The following is a 19,458-nucleotide window of genomic DNA, read 5'->3' on the forward strand; positions in this document are numbered from 1 at the left end:
CAATGGTGGTACTTAGGCTCTGTTTTCCCAAACACGTGAATAAAGCAGGTGATGGCTATTCTTTGCTGTATGTTATTTCACACTATGAGGAACTGGTCATCAGTGATTTGTTTCTCTAATTAAATTTTCAGCTGTTTCTTCTCTTTGACCCTCACTGTGCAGAATTATGTATGTATTAAGAGTGTTAAACAATTGTAAATCAAACATTTCTGTGTGCACAGAGTTAAACCTGTGCATGAGCTATGACTTCATGCTACAGGCAACTTACGCAAGTGTCTGTGAATGGGCTGTCATTCATGTAGGAAACGTCTTGACTCCAGTAGTTTACAATATTTACATATTGATCGATTTTGGGGTTTTTAAAATGAAACATTTAAAAATTACTGAATTTATTTAGAAACCTAGAGGATTTAGAGAGTTTCTGTGAAGAGGAGTGGGCCAGAATTCCCCCTGAGTGACCAGCTATACAAGAAATGTCTTACCGCCATCCTTCCCAAAAAGGGTTTCCCCACCAAGTAAGCCATGTTTTGCTTAGCTCCTTAAGGGAAACTCAAGGTTGATGTGATTTTGCACAATATAAATAAAATGGAATTGAATTGCTTGGGGATCAAATACTTATTTAACTCAATAACATACAAATCAATTTTTAACTTTTTTGTAATGTGTTTTTTTTTTCTGGAGTGTTAGTTGATATTTTGTGTATCTCCTTAAAAATTAGAGACTGTTCACTCATTTATAAGTGAGCTAACTTACAAATTCCACTTCCGCTCCCTCTCTCTATTTTTTTTACCAGTTGTCTTTAGCAGTCTATGTTCAAATATGAAAATACACTTACTTAATTCAGTTGCAGTGGATCTGCAAAACTATTGCATTTTGTCTTGTATTCTGGAGAGCCAATGTGTATGTGTGTGCATGTGTGTGCAGGGTTTAAACAAGCTCAACTAAAGGATGTACATTTCTATTGTGAAGCATTTCTCGAACATACAGTTGTGCTTACTTTTACTTACTAATCCCAACCTATATGGGTCACATTCAGAAACAGCTTTTCCCTTCTTACCCCAGCTGGTAAAAAAGTCCGACTGCAGTCACAGTCATCTGACAAAAATGTGAGACATGCATGTGAAGACATTACAGATATATAGTGCACTTTCAAATACTATATTTATTTTTCTCTTCTGGGATGAACAGTCTGATATATGAATCTACAGTAAGGCTTAACATTACATTTTCAGCATAATATTTCTCTTTTCATCTAAAAACCAAAACATACAAAAAAAACTTTAGCACCATATGTTATTAATAATATTCATATTGTTCCCAAAAATAGGGCGTAGGTACAATACTGGACATCAGTTTTGCTTCTTTTGTTTTTTTTTAAAGAATGGGGATTCCATGAAACAATTTACTTACATTTTATATTTAACAACAACAAAGAAATCATTCCTTATATGTACTCAATCACAACATGGGTCGTACGGGTCCACTTTCATAAACATGCTACATTTGTAGCAATTTTTGAGTACTAACATTGTGCCAACTTTTGGAATACCCCGGATATACCATATAGCCTACGGAGTATCCTGATAGATTTGTGAAATACACCAACAAGCTAACACAACCTATAAATTGATTGAATATAAACAAAGCAATATTTCCCAACACCTTTGATAACGATTCCAAAAAATCAGCAGCAATTAATATGACAACCATAGTCGCTTCGTTGGAATATCAAATCCATTTTCAAACAAAATATTACAGCCAATTCTACAATAACAACAAAATTAGATACACACAGATTAAGGACATATAGATGACAGGAATTTACAACACAGCAATCACGTTCTATATATATATATATTTTACCCAAATTCCATTAGCAGAAGTACATTTGTGCTCCTGTGTATTTGCTAAAAAGATGCATTTTGTCATCTGCCATTTTCATTCTGTCCGAAAAGAAAAAATCCTAGTGCAGACTGAATTATAGTAAAACAAAAACGTACCGTATGCGGAACCCAGTAGAATAAATCTTATATGAGCAGTAGAGTAACTATTGGGTTTTTTTGTTTTTTTTTGTGCAGACTGGGAAATCAAAATGGCACCACTGAGAGCTGAGTTCTGCTGTAAACTGTGTGGATTTGAGGTGCTGGCTGTAGAGCATTTTGAGACTGCACGTTTGTGGTATGCAGGATCTCTCAGTCAACTGGAAGGCTAAAGCCAAAGAGTGGACTCTTAGTCCACAGCGGTAGCACCTTTTTAAATGTATTTATTCAGCACCAGGTTATGAACAAAAACGTAAAGAAGGAATAAAAGTTAAAAAAAAAAAAAAAAAAGAAAACAAAAATGCACCGTTTTTTAACATCTGAACATTCTGCCCCTGTGGTCAAACGGATGGTCATGACACAAAGGTATAGACTCGAACCAGGTCAAACACTACAATGGCCTGTTGCTACACATTAATGCAAAAATCAGAGGGTTTCTTGTGCAGTCGAGAGCACTTGCATGCTAAATGCTGAGGGTCACCTCACGATGAGTCATAAAGGCATGCTGGGAGGTGGTAGAAAATCCAGAAAATGAGGTTATTCAAAAGAGAAGCAGTGATTGGGCCTGTTTCGTGATCATTCCACAGTAAGAAGACGTAACAACTGATTTTTTGCGCTTTTTGTCGTCAGTTTCTTCCATGTTGTATTCTAAACGCAGGCATTTTTGTTTTGGCTAGAGGACGTATTGTTCACACAAGACACAGAAAACGACACAGAAAGTTTACGCCTTAGCACTACAAATCATTCATAACTGCAAGACAGAAGAAGATGTAAAGGCATAGACGAAAGTACAAAAACAATCATTGGCCAAATCTTTCGGTAACTTGGCTGGTTATCTGCGACCGTGACTCTCCATCAAACACTTCAGAACTAACGCTTTTAAACGGACTATTAACTGTTATATTGTTACTCGCCGAATCAGCTGGGGTTGGCGTCATACTCGAAAAGATGAGGAACCCTGGGTTCAAGTACAGAAGATGTTCAGTATTGCCGTACTTTTTCTCCTATGTCTTTGACATAACCAATTACTGGGTTTCACACAATACCCATCACTTGATTCTGGCACACAGTAAAGTCCAGATGTAACACCATAATGAGGAAACAGCGCAGTCCTCGAGATGACATCTTAGATGAAACTGTAAGACTAAATAGCACTGTCAACGGAGGTGTTAGCTCACAGAATTGAGAACCTGGCTTGATCTGGTTTAGGGTGGGAAAGGGGTCACAGACAGGAAGAATATTGTTTGGTGTTATCATCTTGGTGGGTGTGCTGGCACATGAAACAAGTAAAGAAAGACATTGGCATTTGTTTGCGGACCTGGCTGCCATGGCTGGTTCAAAGCACCCAAAGTAACAAGGCACAACAAGGACTGAGAAGAGCAAGCTTTGCTGTTCAAATCCTCTTGCTGTGTTTTGTGGCTCTCGGACGATGTGGTGTTTGGAAGGTAACCTAACAGAAACTGTCCTGTGCGAGGGATTTCTCTGTGACCTTGTTTATGGTATAAAGTGTGGCAGCCTGAATGCTACACGAAATAGTATACTTCCTACTCCCGCTTAAACCTGTGTGTAGCTTAGCTCTTGAAACCCGTGTATAATTTAAAGAACACAAGAAAAATACATAAAACGTAAAATCCGCTTATTATCTGGCTTCTAGCTAATCATTGTTACTAGTTACAGATTGCGAGAAAGTGGTGATTGCTCTGTAGAAATATTTAAAATATACTGCATGTTCTATAAAAATCCAGAATTGTACATATAGACTCTTTGTAATTACTTTAACTGTCATTACTAGGGATGCACCAACGTAATGAACACTGGTATCAGTAGCAACTAATATCGGCATATCTGCAAAAAGAATTATCTTTACCAGTTGGAGTGGTCAATATTCACCTGTTCTGTGATGACTAAGTGAAAATAAATTGTAAGTATAGATATCTTTGACTCTCTGGCGTAAAAGTGATAATAAATAACAACAACATGGAAAACATTGGTATCGGCATTAACGATCAGTGCATCCCTAGCCATTATTATGCTTATTTTAATGACACGGTTACGCAGGCGTAAATATTCTGCGTCACGTGTCAAGCACCACTAAATGAAATGCAGCCCAGTTGTACATAATCTTGTTTTTGAATCTATACAATACTGTCATTCCACACACAACCACACATGCACACAAAAATGAATGAGTCACAGTGTATTTGCACCTGATTTGGACATGTGTCCACTTCTGGAAAAGGTCAGCAGTGTTTAGAAAGGATGCACTATATGCCAGGCAGCCAACTACCACAAAAAACTGCCCCTACGCCCGTTAATCACAATGAATAATCATTCCCACGAAGGAAATGAATAAATAAAAATGTGCAAACCATAATTTAGTGGTACAGTCCCAGCCGAGGAGTCGTCTAGGATGCAGTATGTTAAGGGAAAAAAAATGGAGACCCTTGAGGACATGCCTGGAGATGAGAACTGCATTGAGACACCCCTGAGTCAGCTGGTTCAGTGGTCTTGTTTTTTTGGTCCTGAGGAACCCCTGTATTGGCTGTTTTAAGTGTTTTTTTAAATTGTTTTTTAGATTTTTTTTAGTTTAACAATACTTATTATTCATTATTTACTTATTAATGAACTATTAACATGGCTGTTCATTCACTACAACATAGAGGAACTATACTCTGGCTACTGTGGTAAACAGTGAACAAGTTGGTTATTTGCATACACATGTATATCTATACATATGGTGTGTCGGATGTTTGCTCCAGCCTAGCTGACCCAACAGCTCTCAATTACTCAGGGCTGAACATCGCTTTTACGCTGAAGGGTAGCAGACCCTGGATGTTGAAGCTCTTGGTCATGGCAGTGTACCTCATTGCATGTTCTCATGTCAGGATCTCAGTTTGTTTCAGCCTCAACTACGCTGTTCAGTTACCAGAGAGTGTGAGAGTGTTTTCACGGGAGCGCACCAAGGCCCAGCACCGCAGAGACGGGGAAGAGGGCGAAGCAGCAACCGAGGATGGAGCCGAACAATCGGCAGGAGAACAGAATCGTGGGAAAGGGCTGAGGACACACACATGCACCCAGAACCGTTCAAGCATACTTGATAACACTTCAGCACACGCCGGGCCAAACATTCACTTTTTCACACGATCATTCAAGGAATCATACGTAACTTCAATCAGGCCCTTTGCCACGATCTGCCCTCGTGTTCTTTTCCAACCCTGGCAAAAACCCTTTCACCTTTAGCCCTGAGTCACATGGTGTCTGCCTTTTACAGTACGATGTTAGCAGGCACGTGAGGCCACAGCAAAGCAGAAAGCCAGTGAGCCAGGGGGAAAAGGAATCTCTGTGTTGCGTAGAGCTCTTGGGCATCCCTTGTTGGGTGCATTTGTACTAATGCCTCATACTAAAGTCATGCCAAACACTACAATGTAAAAAACACACATTATATACGTATTCAGATGAGTCATCGAGTAAATAGATACAATTGAAGTATGAAAAGCATTCTTTTTTTTTTTCTCATGAATTGTAGCCCTCTCTAGAAATGTTAGTCGAGCTCCTTTGACTTCGAAGGATCACTGCGTTCACTTCTTCGAGTGAATTCAGTGTCTTCCCTTGGGTATCGGTTTTGGAGAGCTCCTGCAGATTCAGCAGGAGATGTATTTAAGTGTATAATTGCTGTACAGCAGGCCTTTAGATGGCACACGTTTCGCACAGACTCATTCAACTGGTTCAAGGGGGGAGGGCAGAATAAATTGGAAAGACAGTACTGTAAGATACGATTTGGCTTTGTTTCAACTGCGATATAGCAGGTGTCAGCACAGTTGCCCTGTACACCCATATAAGAGCATCATCTCTTTTAGGGCACACTGATGTTGAGGAGAATATACCTTTAAACATGGCGATGTTAAAAAAAGTGTGTGTGGCAAAATATAAAGCTATGTCAGTAACTATCAATGTGGACACAAATATGCACTGAAGTATAATAGCACAGAAATATCTTCTCAGACCTCTTTTTTCCCCCCAATAACCTATTACAGGGCTTTGCAGCCAATAAGTGTGTATTACCTAAACCATTTTTTTTAAATATAAAAACAACATAGGGAGGTTGAAAAAGGATTCAAAAGGGAATGGTGGAGGATTCCTTGAAGGCTGTCTCTGCACTTTGCTCCTTCAGTCTTTGTTAAACACCTCTAATCTTTTTTGTGTTTGGAATGTTTTTCATATGATTTTCTACTTCCTCACAAATTTAGAAAACGTTGTGCTCATTTCTACTACAGTCCCTTCATTGTGTTTTGTTATCTCAAGTGCTGTCACAACCATATGGGGAAAAAAATACAATTATAAGTTAAGGCATGCTGTTGGAGCTTGCCTCCACTGGAGGGCAGTCTGTACTATAAAAATGGATTGTGTGGGTAAAACTGATTGAAGGTCAGTGTGCTTTTTTTTTTTCTTCCACGCAGGCTGTAGTTTTGATTTGAAATTTGTAACAAAAGTGGCATAGCTGGGACGCTCTTGTGCCATATAAGCTTGCCGAAGGGAGATATATTCAGAACTGTGTCTTTTGGAAAAATTTGTGATTGTGTGCATTGTTAGAATTTACAGAATCATTAAAGGAATTTTAGGCTGAGGACTTCGTAAACATTATCATATAGTTCAATGAGTTACATAAAGAATGGTGGTAAATGTGGGCATATGCAAAGACCTGCCCCCTCTCCTCCATCATTCCCAGCAGGCTTTGCGCAAGTCCCGGGGACATACAGTATGCCCTTCACAAGTATTCACAGGTTCAATCACCAATACAGTATAATGCATTAAACACATTTCATAATGAAACATTCATATGTTATCTACACTCTCATACATAATCCCCCTCTATCAGTGCAGAGGGATTTGTTTATATCACATAACATATTTTAGGTTCATAATTTTCTCTCTGTACTGTATGTTTATTTCCAAAAATAAATCATGACTGTGTGTTTAGACTGTCTTAACAGATTTCCGGTTGACAAAACACACATCTCCTGCAGGAAATTGAGTGACCACAGATGAGAGAAGGAAAGAGTCGAAATGCGGGATGGAAAGAGATCATATCTGGAGAGAAGGAAAGGGGAGAAGTGAAAGAAAATAAGAGCATGTTTATCATATTGTGGATGAGGGGATGACAGAGCTGTGGGAGAAGCCTTCAGAGGGAGGATTCATACTGCAGGAGTTCATAAAGAAGTGGACCGTCCCTGTACCTGATGCCCACCGCATTAGGGCTGACATACTGAAGCACATTTATGGTCCTGCGCAGGCGCCGATCCACAAAGTGCGCATCCCAGGCTGGGTAACGTTTTCTTGGCATGTCTATCTTGATGAGTGGACCCTCAGGTCGGATGGGCCTACCAGCTGCATCCACAGGCTCTGTGGACCTCACCTGGAAAACTGGAAGGCAGGTGTCTGTGGCTGTTTCGTCTGAGTCCACATGTTCCCCTGCCAGACCCCGTGTTGGAGTGGCCTGGGAGCCACGGGGCCCTGGTGTGGGAGCCATTGGCTCAGCTTCAGGGGGTAACGGAAGGCCCCACAACAGCTCAGCACAGCAGGAGCTGGCCAGCACCCTCAGTCGGGGGCCCATGGGGTGTAGGACCCCGTAGTAGAGAACCATACAGGCCACACCTGAGGCAAAGCACAGGAAGACGCCGCAGAGGGCAAAAGAGGCATAGGCGTCAGTGGTGGCTGGGTCGCGATACGCATACCAAAGGGAGCTGAGGATGGCATTTTCTAACAGTACTACTGTGTAATAGGCCACCATTCTGTACCGTGTCCGGCCCTCTCGTACATTGAACCAACAGAAGACATAGACCACGGCCACCACCATGTTGAACAGTACCTCCTCCCACTTGGACATGCAGAAATCAGTGCCGCCATGGATGACCCAGAAAGCCATGGCACACCAATGGAGCACCACAAAAATGCCAAAGTAGATGTGGAAAACAGAGGCAAAGAGGGCAAAGGAGAGCACCCGTGAAGAGATGGTAAAAAGGCGCCAGAACAGATGCACCAGGGCACCTCTGTAACTCATGCTCTTCTTGTCGTCACGTGAATCACGCAGAAGCTTGTGGTAAGAGGCTAGCACCCATGCCAGGGACAGGAGGGAGGACACGGCAGAAAGACCTAGAGAAAATGAAAGGAGAGAGGAAACAAAAGCAGAGGAAAGCTAAGAATTAAAAAGATACTGACACCTACCGACAGATGGTTCTAAAAACATCCGAGAGAAGTTTCCAGTTTCATCTTTAAGCATGAATCATAACCTGAAGATTTATGGTTTTATCCTGGACTTGCTGCTGTTCCTAGCAAACAGTATGTTTTATTACATCCAAAGCAATCCATCACATTTTTTCAAAGGCATATTATTACCAGGATGATCCCACGTCATCCAGTCAACACAGTCTCCGTTTAGTGCACCAATTCAGTTTCCTTAAGACATATAATTGTACAGACAGCAGATATGTCGGAGCAGTAACCTGCTGCATGAAAAATGATAGAGTATTATCTGCAGAGCAGAAACATACTGCCTCTCTGCAAATGTATTGATGGCGTTTCTAAAGACACCCCAGCGGAGAAGGGTATCACTTGTTATGATTGAATTGCCTTCCTTGGGGAACTGTATTCCAAGAGAAAACTAGAATTGCAAAAGAGGTTTCAGTAACAAGAGTGGTGAGTGTTGGAAACCTGATACAAGTGGTGAAGACTGCTGGTAACACTAAATAAGCTGATATGTGAACTCCACAAAAAATGGACTGTTGCTTGGAGATTATGGAGGCATGTGACGACCTCGGTACGTGTTTGATGCATTACACACAAAAAAAGAAAATGTCTTGAACTGTCAGCAAAATATCAGAATCAAATGTTCCTCATGCACAGCCTTAGAGAAGCCCTTACACTGCAGCCACTCAGTCTTGTTGCTCTGGATCATGATGCAGAGCTGCAGCACCAGCTGAGGGGCGCTTTCTAAGAAAGTCTCCAGCAGCCGCAACATGTTGACATCGGCATACTCGTACATCATAGCCCAGTAAAAACGCCGCTGGTTCTCCTTCTGCCGGTGGCTTTGAATGCCGAGGTACATCGTGCGGATGTATCTGCAGAGAGAGAGAGAGAGAGACAGAGAGAGAGGTGGAGGAGGTGAAGAATTAGACAGTTCCAGCGTTCAAGTCTTTTACGGTTTACACAATAATAAATACTTTACATTATTTATGCAAAACAGGCAAAAATGTAAGTATGAAATCACTTTTTTTGTCAACACTAGAGGGCATTCTTAGCAGCACTAAAAAAGGGAAACATATCTACATGCTTTACCAGCAATATATTGATGAGTTCTGTGCCTCAAGCTAACTTTTGCTAGTCTTTCTCAGAGCAGTGCGCTGTAGAGTTAAAACTGATAAAACAGAAAAAAAGAAGGAAAATAACCATGGTAACCTATCCTAACAGTCTAAGAAATTCATTGCTTATTTTATTAGGCACAACTGTTAAATCTAATACACCACAATCCAATACAACATTAATACAACTTTATGAAGTTCCTTCAATTTCAGTTTTTGTAGATATGATAGTTTGTTTTTTATTATTGAGGTCATATTGGGTTTATATTTATATTACACAGAGAATATGTTAATGGGGTGGACCCAATATCACAAACACATTTAAAGATAATGCAGGTAAGAACCGCTCGCTGTGATCTAATAATAAACAAAGTAACATTATCACTTTTTGACAATTACAGCAAAAAATAGAATCACAGGTGCATCTAAATACATTTTTGGGTGACTATGCTGTATATCCAACTGTGTAATCACATAATCAGCTCTTAATGTGGAAAATTCGATTTTCAGATTGCTAACAGATTAAGTAGACTTTAATGGTTCAAATATTTAATGGATCTTGCAAAACCTTGTGAATTTTCAGTGATAAAATTGTGATAAAACAAATAATCAAACAAAAAGAATGATTTGTAGCATAGACGGAGCCCTGTCTAAAGCAGAAAAACACACCACTAGTATGATCGCATTGAAAACGCATGATCATCTCTCTGGCCTTCAATGGTGCGGTGATCGAACTTGTTATGAAAGTAGGACAGGATAGTAAGCAAGGCAATAATAATAATAATAATTCTATGTCTGCACATGACTCATATTGTCAGCTGGTGCAGTGGCTACTTTCATGACTGAAGGGGTTTCATAACAGTGAAGTGACTCTGATGAAGCCGGAGAATTAGGTAATGCAGCTGAGATGTGGAAGGTAACTGAATCTCACTTCTGGTGCAATCATACCATGCCACGTTCAAATTATAATGAGATTTCAGAAAGTTTTCCAAGTTCAGCCTTGTATGAGCTCACTGACATCCCTACTGTGGTCAGGAACGTCTCACAACATGCTTAAAAATCCTCTGTGGAAATATCAATCCACCCAACAGAACAAAAAAAAATGTAAAACAACAAAATCAAAGCAGGGCTGTTTCTTCTTTCTAGAAAAAACTGTTATCATAAATGACTTTGACAGTTATAGTGGTTTATAGTTATCTTAACAGTCACTTCCTCTATTGCATATTGGGTGGTAGCTGCAGGGTCTATCTGCCTGAGCTGGCAGAGTGGCCAGATAAATCCAGCACTTGATGTGAAGGCAGTCAACCGAGGACAATAGTGTAGCAAGGACAGAAATAGACTAGACAGTAGCACTCCCCCAAACAAACAGAGAACCAAAGGATCTAAATGCAGCTCCTAAAAGTGAGACCCAAATTCACTGCAGCGTAACAAACACAACCAGAAAATGCTTATGAGTGGTTTTCAGCATAATTAGCTTTTGCATTTGGGTACTGGGTAAGAGATTGCTGTTTAATTTGAAATGCGGCTGAGAACAGTGCACTGTAAAGAATTCGTTTGTCAAATAGAGTCTGACTGATTTTGGTCACTGTTTTGAAGGAGATTCCTCCTTACCATAAAACTCCAATTAAGAGACAAGACTTTCAGTTAAATGTGAGAACACTTAATATACATATGGTACATAATTACTTGTGCTCAAGCTATAATTGATGACCTCTATATATGCTTTGTTTCCCCGAAATGACAATATGATTATCCTCCAGCATAAGGATCTGTGTAGCAAAATGAGGGTGTAGATACACAACTTTATATCTCAGGATAGGGGTCTTTGGCCCATCAAATGTAGCAATGTAGCAATATTTTAACATTCCTTTAGTAAAACCTGACTTCTTAGTGGACGTCTTGACTCGCTCTTTCACTACATGACACAGTTTCCATTTTTTTTCAGGTCTTGCTGTTTTAACACAGCATAATCACTGTCTTACTGTAGGCCATCCCAAATTGTGCTGCAATTGTATGGCCAGTACTTTGTTATATTACCTTATTCCACTTTATAAATCTGACATATGTACATGACATTAGACAGCTAATAATGCTACACTATTTAATCTGCAAAGAGGAGATAAGGAGGAGTTCAGTATGCATATTATGCATATTAAAACCAGTGTATGAGAAATGTATGAGAAACATTAAAAATGTCTGCTTTTTCTGCTATTTTTGGTCTTTTAAAAATGAAAATATTAGGAATATTTAATCATATTTTGTAATTTATACCCCAATAAACAAAACTTTTAATGATATATTAATGATGCATTTTCACTTTGGCTAAAACATAACTGACAGCGCAGGACAGAAAATCTTAATCTGCAGACTTTAGACACTAGCTGTATAATGAGGTACATGTTCATGGTTCAACAGTAGGTTTCTATAGGTAGCTCATACTGTCATTAGCAGAATTGAAAATGTGGTTGATAAATAGAATAAAAATGGCATAAAACATACATAACCATGAAATACGCATACAGTATAAAGTTTTTGAACTTACTGTAATAGATCTGTTCTGTTCTTAAAGTTGTTATATAAAGCCCTTCCATGCAGTGGGATTGCATGGAGTAATGGAGTAAAGCAGAGCTAGATCTGGCTTGGCAAGGAAATTAGGAGCACAGGGATGAAGGTTTTTCTCAGGACAGTGGATAAGAGGAACAACAGAGGGGCAAAATGGGCAAGTTTTTTGGCATCAATAGCTCTGGGCTGCAAGAGGCACCATTATATTCAGAGGTAAAGGCTGGCATTCCGTGACATTTTCTGTGAGACTGGTAAATGTCAGATGGAACAAGTCAACCCCACTCCCTCACTAATGACATGCCACAGAGACCTACACAGGCCCTTTGTCTCCATCCCCCAGTTTCCATTAGCCTGTGTTCCATAGATACGTCTCACTAGTTTGTAGTGCCACCATCAGAAACAGTAATCTTCATGGCCTTCATAGCTTGTGCACTTAAAAAAATCTAGAAATGAGCAGCTGTGGTTAGCCACAGCAGTGTTTTAGCTAAATGCTACTGCCAGCATGCTAACATGAGTGAAATAATGCTAGCAGGCTGATGCTAAACAGGGTCACCATCACAATTTAGCATTGGCACTTTAATACTAGTGGCACTAGTCATTAAGGTTGTGGTTTTCCTTTTTTCTGTGAGACATATTGTGGCACCACAGTGGTGCAGTGATTAACACTATCAGCAAGACTCCGCTGGAGCCTCCCTGTGTTGGGTTTACTTGTCTGCGTGGGTTCTCTCCAGGTGACCTGGCTTCCTCCTACAGTCCAAAGACATGCATATTATGTTAACTAGCGATTCTAAATGGACAATATGTTTGAGTGCTTGTCTGTCTCTCTGTTTTAGCCCTGCAATGGACTGCCAACCGTCCACTGTGTACCCCACATCTTGCACTGTGAGAGCTTGGGTAAGTTCCTGGCTAAAAATGGAGGTCAAAACTCCAGTCCCTGAGAAACAGCTTAATTACGCATGCTAGTTGAGCTTCAGTTTTTGAAAAATGACCAAAACTGAGGAAAATCTGGGTCAACAAAACAAAACATGTCAAAGAAAATATTTAATGAAAAGGTAAAAAAAAAAAAAAAAGTATGACACATTTTAATGCCCAAGGACAACAGTTGACAGGTGACAAAGTACAGGTAGAAATAATCACTTAGAGCAGACACTCACAGGGGTGAGAAAACAAAGCAAAATTGGAAGCAAAAATGTTAAAAGAAAGTGATTATCTAACTAAACTAAGTGACAATAAAAATTAAAGATTGGACCTATAAAAAGCCACAGACAGGATGTGTAGGAAACAAAGAAATGGAAGAAAAACTACAATAATGGGACAGGAACTAAAAAGAAACTAAATGACAATATTTTAGCCCTTAATTTATTTTTAGACTGCTTCAGCACGTCTAAGGACACAAAACTAAACCACATCTGTCATTTACTCTCGTCTGCTGTTTTCGTTTCTCAGAATAAACTCATACTGCCTCGGATTCAGCAAAAAAACTTGTAGAGTTAAACACTTTGGGTTTCAGGGCTGTCAGAAAAATCCAAGCTCACTTCATCATGTATCCAACACACACACACACACACAAACACATAGCACGTTCCCTTCCTACAATCTCACACACATCCTGCGATTGTGATGCATACTGTTAACACTCCCACTGTGCCTTTTCAGATGTAGTAACACACAAACGTCTTCTGAGAAAAAAGCGTGCGCATACACACAAAGATGGATACATGATTGCGCACACATACTTGTCAGCACGGTAGGTAATAGGGGGGATTTCCTTTCTTTTTCCAGGCACATTTGTCAGACGGATCTATCTCTGCCCCTCTCTCCTCGTCCCCTTCCCTTCCTGACCCTCTCTCCACTTACGCTGGGGTACTCCTCGAGTCCCTGATGCGTTTTCCTCTCCCCTCCTTTCCCTTTTAGGTCCATAGCTCCTCTACAGGGCTCCTCATGAATTATTTGTGGTGAGATCATAGCGATCACTCATGGCTCGTTAGGCAGCGTACGCATGGCCTAACAGCTCAATGCGAAGCCGGGGTCATGTTCCAAGACCAGCTGTCTGCTATTGCTGTCAGAGTGCAGGCAGCCATTAAAAGCTCCCATCACCATGGCACGTTGCACCCATGTATACAATCACAACCACGAGGTCTTTCTACCTTTTAAATATACTAACCAAACCAAGACGGGAGCGCTAAAGGACAAATCCAGACACTGAACTGTATTATTTGTATGACATCTTGAGATCAGAGCATGAGCTGCTGTAAGAGATGGGTGGAATGACAAACCCACACCATGTGGAAGACTTGGCTGCGTTTTTCCTCCTTCTCCTCCAAAGTCATTGACCACTGAGTCATCCAACCACCCTTACACTAATCTCTTGAGAGTGCGGTTAAAAGGATCACACACAAACACACACGCACCTTGCCAAGTTTAACAGCATCTGTCTTCTCAGTCATGCTCGTGGGAAGGCTCAGCAGCTCAGGCTGTATTCATATCTTGTCATAGGCTGATTCATAAGACAATCACAAGCAGCATGAAGCAGAGCTCATGCATCAGCTGAAACAGGTGGGATTCTTGCAGAACACTAAGCACAGGGGACATGTAACATACGCAAAGTCTGTGGGTATATAAAAAAGTGTGTGTGTGTGCATGTGTGTGTGTGTGCTGCATTGAGTCACACCCTGAGTCACTCCATGGGGCCACACATCGACTCTCAATGAGGCTTAAACCTCCTTTATCAGAGAGTTTTACACCTCTATTCCTCTTGCTTAATATCTTTACTTTTTATGCCTTTATCTCTTTTCAGAACACTTATACACTTTCTTCTGGGATGGGATTAAGTTTTCTTCTGTTCTAGGCAAAGTGGTTATAACACGTACTACTTCTTCCAGCACCAGCCTTCATGAATTTAACTGTAGAAAACGTCCCATTGCGAGTCCATACTTTCACAATATTACCACAACCTTGAAAATTCAGTGTATGTTGAGACCTGTTATAACAACCTCAGTAAAACTCTCAAATAGCACTTGCAACAATTATTTAATAATTAATCTATTAATTAGCCGACTGACAGAAAATGAACAAAGCCTAATCACTGTACTGACTAATTATTATTAGATAAAAATGGTCTTTAAAAAAACAACAACAACAAAAAGAAAAAGATGCCAGACATTGCAGTTTTTTGAAAGGAAGATTTACTGATTTTTTTTTCTCTTTTTCCATTTCAGGCTTGCAGAAGGTGCTGGAGGTAATCCCAGCTGTTATAGGGTGAGAGGCACTGTACACCCTGGTACACCCAGGTCACCAGCCTGTCACACCACTACTACAGAGAGACAGACAGCCACTGTCACTCACATTCACACCTACAGCCAACTTAGAATCACCAATTAACCTGAAAGTACCTGCAGAGAACCCACACAGGCAGAGAGAGAACATGCAAAGAAAGAAAGGTCCACATAGATTCAAAGCCCTTAAACAAACAAAGAAACAAAAAACAAGGGGGCTTTAGACTAAAACTTGGTTTTGGATGATGGTGATGTTGTTTACTGTTAGATAAAAAAGTACTATAACATCCATCCATCCATCCATCCATCCATCTTCTTCCGCTTTATCCGGGGCCGGGACACGGGGGCAGCAGCCTAAGCAGAGAAGCCCAGATCTGCCTCTCCCCAGCCACCTCCTCTAGCTTATCCGGGGGAACACCAAGGTGTTCCCAGGCCAGCCGGGAGATATAATCTCTCCAGCGTGTCCTGGGTCTGCCCCGGGGCCTCCTCCCATTGGGACATGCCCGGAACACCTCACCCAGGAGGCGCCCAGGAGGCATCCTTGTCAGATGCCCGAATCACCTCAGCTGGCTCCTTTCGATGTACTATAACATAACAATTTATTTTTTTGTTCAGTTTATCTCTTTCAGCTTGTACATCCTTCTGGCCTTTCTAACTTTACTGGACAACCTTTCCTATCATACAGAAAACTGAATATTGTAACTGAAGACTCAAAGTCACACTCAGACTTTCACAGAATTTTCTCGTGTGTGTGTTTGTATATGTATGTGTGTGCAAAAAAAATTGTGGGCCTCATTATGAACACATATACCAACACTAACTCCAGAAAAATAGTTTTGGGAATGCACAAAGTGATGTAACACACACACAATCTCTTCTTTACCACAGTCGCATACCGTATGTGAGCACAGGGATGGATGCTTCTGTCTTGCACAACATCTCACGGAGATGTCAGCAGGGGCAACAAACAGATAGCTGTCTATGTATGATTGGCTACATAGCATTAGCATTACTTCTAGTCAAGCATCAGAAGTAATGCTTGACTTCTGAAGGAAAACATTATGCTTTCACTCTACCAGTTAGGTCAGTACGGGTCTGCTCGTTGCTCAAGGACATTTAAGGAGGCTGTCTTCTGAATCAGTCAGTTTTCTTTTTCTTTTTGCCCTTTCCAGTCAATGGAAGTGTCACAACTCTGGCAGGAGCTTAACAGTGATGTCAGTGTTGTGTTATTCATCAGTTACCAATTTGTAGCATGCCAGTGAAAACTGTTACAGCAAACATCTCTTCCAGTCAACATTTTAGCTTCCAGTAGGGAAAAAAGAAAAGGGGTCAAAATGTTGTTGTTTTTTAAATGTTAACATTTCCAGCACTTATAGGATTTTTGCACTTTCCAGAAACACTTTGTGGTTCAGTGCGGCTCAACTTTACAGCATACACTGATCCTATATCAGATATGTATTTATCCTCCTTAGGGTGAAGAATAGCCCTGGATGAAAAGCTGGTAGAGTTGAGTAGAGATGAGTCCCACAAGCGAGTCAGATACACTTACATACAAACACACACCGATGTGTGACCAGTGTCTTCGGGTGATTCTGACACTGAGAGGTGCTGGAATTTTGAATGGAGACCAGGTTGACATGATGCAAGCTGAAAGCGACGGGGAGCGGCAGGCTGAGATGCGAGACGCTTTGTCAACTCTGCTCCGGCTTGTCAGTTCTTAGAGTTTCTAATGGTTAACCAGCTCTGACGTTTCGACTAAATGTTATCGCTGTAATTGTAACACGTCTCACACACACACAATGTTTCATGTGGTCCGTTTGTGATTTACGAGGAATTTCTTTGATTTTTGAATTCATTTTGTTGGATCAAAACTGGCTTTAGTTGTCTGAGTTTAGTCATGAAACTGAAGACAAAAACAGCGGATGCTCACAACAAATCATTCTTACTGTTTTTTCAGTCCAGTGAGAGCAAATGTTCAGCATCCAGCAATTGGCCACCACCATCATATCTGTCATTCATTATTACAAGTATTGAAACCTGGCAATAAATTCTCAACAAACTTTACGTGACGGCTACATAAAGTCCAGTTCCAGCAGTAATATAATCAGTTTGAGCTCTTTGTCTTTGTATCTGGATTAATTAGCCAACAAAATATTTAACAATACAGTTACTTGTTGTAAATTACAGAAGGTTTGTGTTTTACAATTATGGCATGTAGCCTCACGGTTAACTCTGGGTTTTCTATACTGCACAGGTAGCTCACTTTTTAATGAGATGCATCGCCATGGTAACTAATGCTACAAACCTAGTTCCAGATTAGAGGTCAGCACTAAATCACCACCTACTGACCAATAAGTGCTCAAGAAAATACCATTACCATTCATCCATGGATACCATACCATCCATTCCTGGATCATCCCTTGGACCTCTGGGCGTGAAGTTTTTAAATAGCGACTTATGTCTTTGTCTTTCCCTGATAACCATCAGTAATAAATATATATACTTTTCCTATTAGCTCCAAACTATTTTACAACAATATTATTGTTCTATAAACATTAAACAGGACATGTACACTGTACTTGTTGAGCTTATATCATATTTGCACACAAACATATGATAACACAAACATGAATATTCACAAAAGTGTATATTTGAATACAGTTTTTATATTTAATCTTTACTTTTAGACTGTTAAACACTAATGAGTGTGCAGCTGAGAGAATAAAAAGTAAAATAAATTAAAATTATTTAATCATTATAATTTCTAAATATTTACTATATATTATAATTAATCAGATTTTCATTTGTGTTAATGACAGTCTTTTAAATGAGAAAGTCAGTATTTTTGCTTAGGTTTTAGTCCTAGATTCTAGGACTACATTAAAGACATAGGATGTAAGTTTCTAGTTTCTAGTTAGCTTGTTAGCATTCATGTAGCTAATGACTCCAGCTCATTAACCTGCCCTTGTTCTGTAATAAATTGGTATTGCTATAAAAACCCAAACTGAAACTTAGCACCCTCAAAACTATTAATGAAAATGTATTATATTGTGGTTCTTTACTTGTTTTCCAGTTATGAGTCCAAAATAAAAAAATCTGCATCTTCTGGTCCTCTTAGTAAGATGTAAGTTCTATTTTGTCATGATGCCATCTGACAACTGAGGAAGCCTAAGGTGATGTACCAGAGATATACATAAAATAAATAAATAAAAAATTGGTCAGATAAGCATATTATCTACTGCAGCTCAAGTTTAGTCCGTTAACTTTATAATTTATATGTTTTAATCAACCTAATGAGCAAGCAATTCTGCACATCATAAACACTAATTGTTACGTTTAACCATCAGAGCTTTGCTATTTTTTGGTGGTACCTTTGTGCCATTTTGCGTAGGTTTGGAGGGGGCATGCAGCTAATGCTAAGGTTGACGTGGATTTTGCTATGCAGAGGTCAACCGAACATCACAAATGGGAGACGCATGGAAAAACATCGAAGATAAAAACATATAGCCTAAAGGTACAGATGGTTGCTGCACTGAATGTTTTTATTTGTTTCTAACAATGGAAGATAAACCTACTCAGTCTCATTTCAGCTCTTTCCACATTATAGACTATGTGCACGTTAGCATATGCTACTTCCGGTGCGGAAACTCATGTGGGGAGCTTTTTTTCCGGTGTCCTATTCGCGCCCTGTTTACGGTCCAAAACAAGTTAAGCAAATGAATGAATCAAGTGGCAATTCACATTTCTATAGATGTCTCGGGCATTTACCCAATATATCTGTAAATGATGTTCATCGACTTGTCGATATTTTCCCCCGTGCCTCAGAGCAAAAGAGAAAAGGGATTCAAATGTTATATTTCTCAGTATCTGTAAACAGCGGTCCCTCGTTTATTGCGGGTGTTATGTTCTAAAAATAACCAGCGATAGGTGAAATCAAGTAGCCAATTTTATTTTTTGACGGTGCAAAACGTTTCGTGGACATCGTGGACATACAGCACTGCATTTCAGAGTCACACTGCTAGCGATCGATGCAGCAATTCTGTACTGTATAGTGTACAGGAGAGACGTCACGGAAGAGATCGTCTGCAGCAATCAGGACGTAGGACACAATGTGATGTAAAAAAAAAAAAAGCATGCAAACTTGCACTAAAAAATCCACAAAACAGCGAGGTGAAAGGTGAACCGCGTTATAGCGAGGGACCGCTGTAATTTTGAAGGTAAGTCACA

The 19,458-nt window shown here is 40.1% G+C and overlaps 1 protein-coding gene across 1 annotated transcript in view; it reads right to left on the minus strand.

The window, feature by feature from the left end:
• Positions 1-1,176: 1,176 nt before the first annotated feature.
• Positions 1,177-19,458, minus strand: part of xkr6b (XK, Kell blood group complex subunit-related family, member 6b) — a 77,602-nt gene continuing 59,320 nt past the window's right edge. Inside the window, exons 2-3 of the mRNA XM_080883037.1 lie at positions 8,958-9,154; positions 1,177-8,189 (exon numbers count right to left, since the gene is read on the minus strand). Of these exons, the coding sequence (XP_080739163.1) occupies positions 7,219-8,189; positions 8,958-9,154 (1,168 nt within the window). The 3' untranslated portion in view covers positions 1,177-7,218. The remainder of the gene's footprint in view (positions 8,190-8,957; positions 9,155-19,458) is intronic.

Source organism: Rhamphochromis sp. 'chilingali' (assembly GCF_963969265.1).
Source record: "Rhamphochromis sp. 'chilingali' genome assembly, chromosome: 5".
Lineage (NCBI taxonomy): Eukaryota > Metazoa > Chordata > Actinopteri > Cichliformes > Cichlidae > Rhamphochromis > Rhamphochromis sp. 'chilingali'.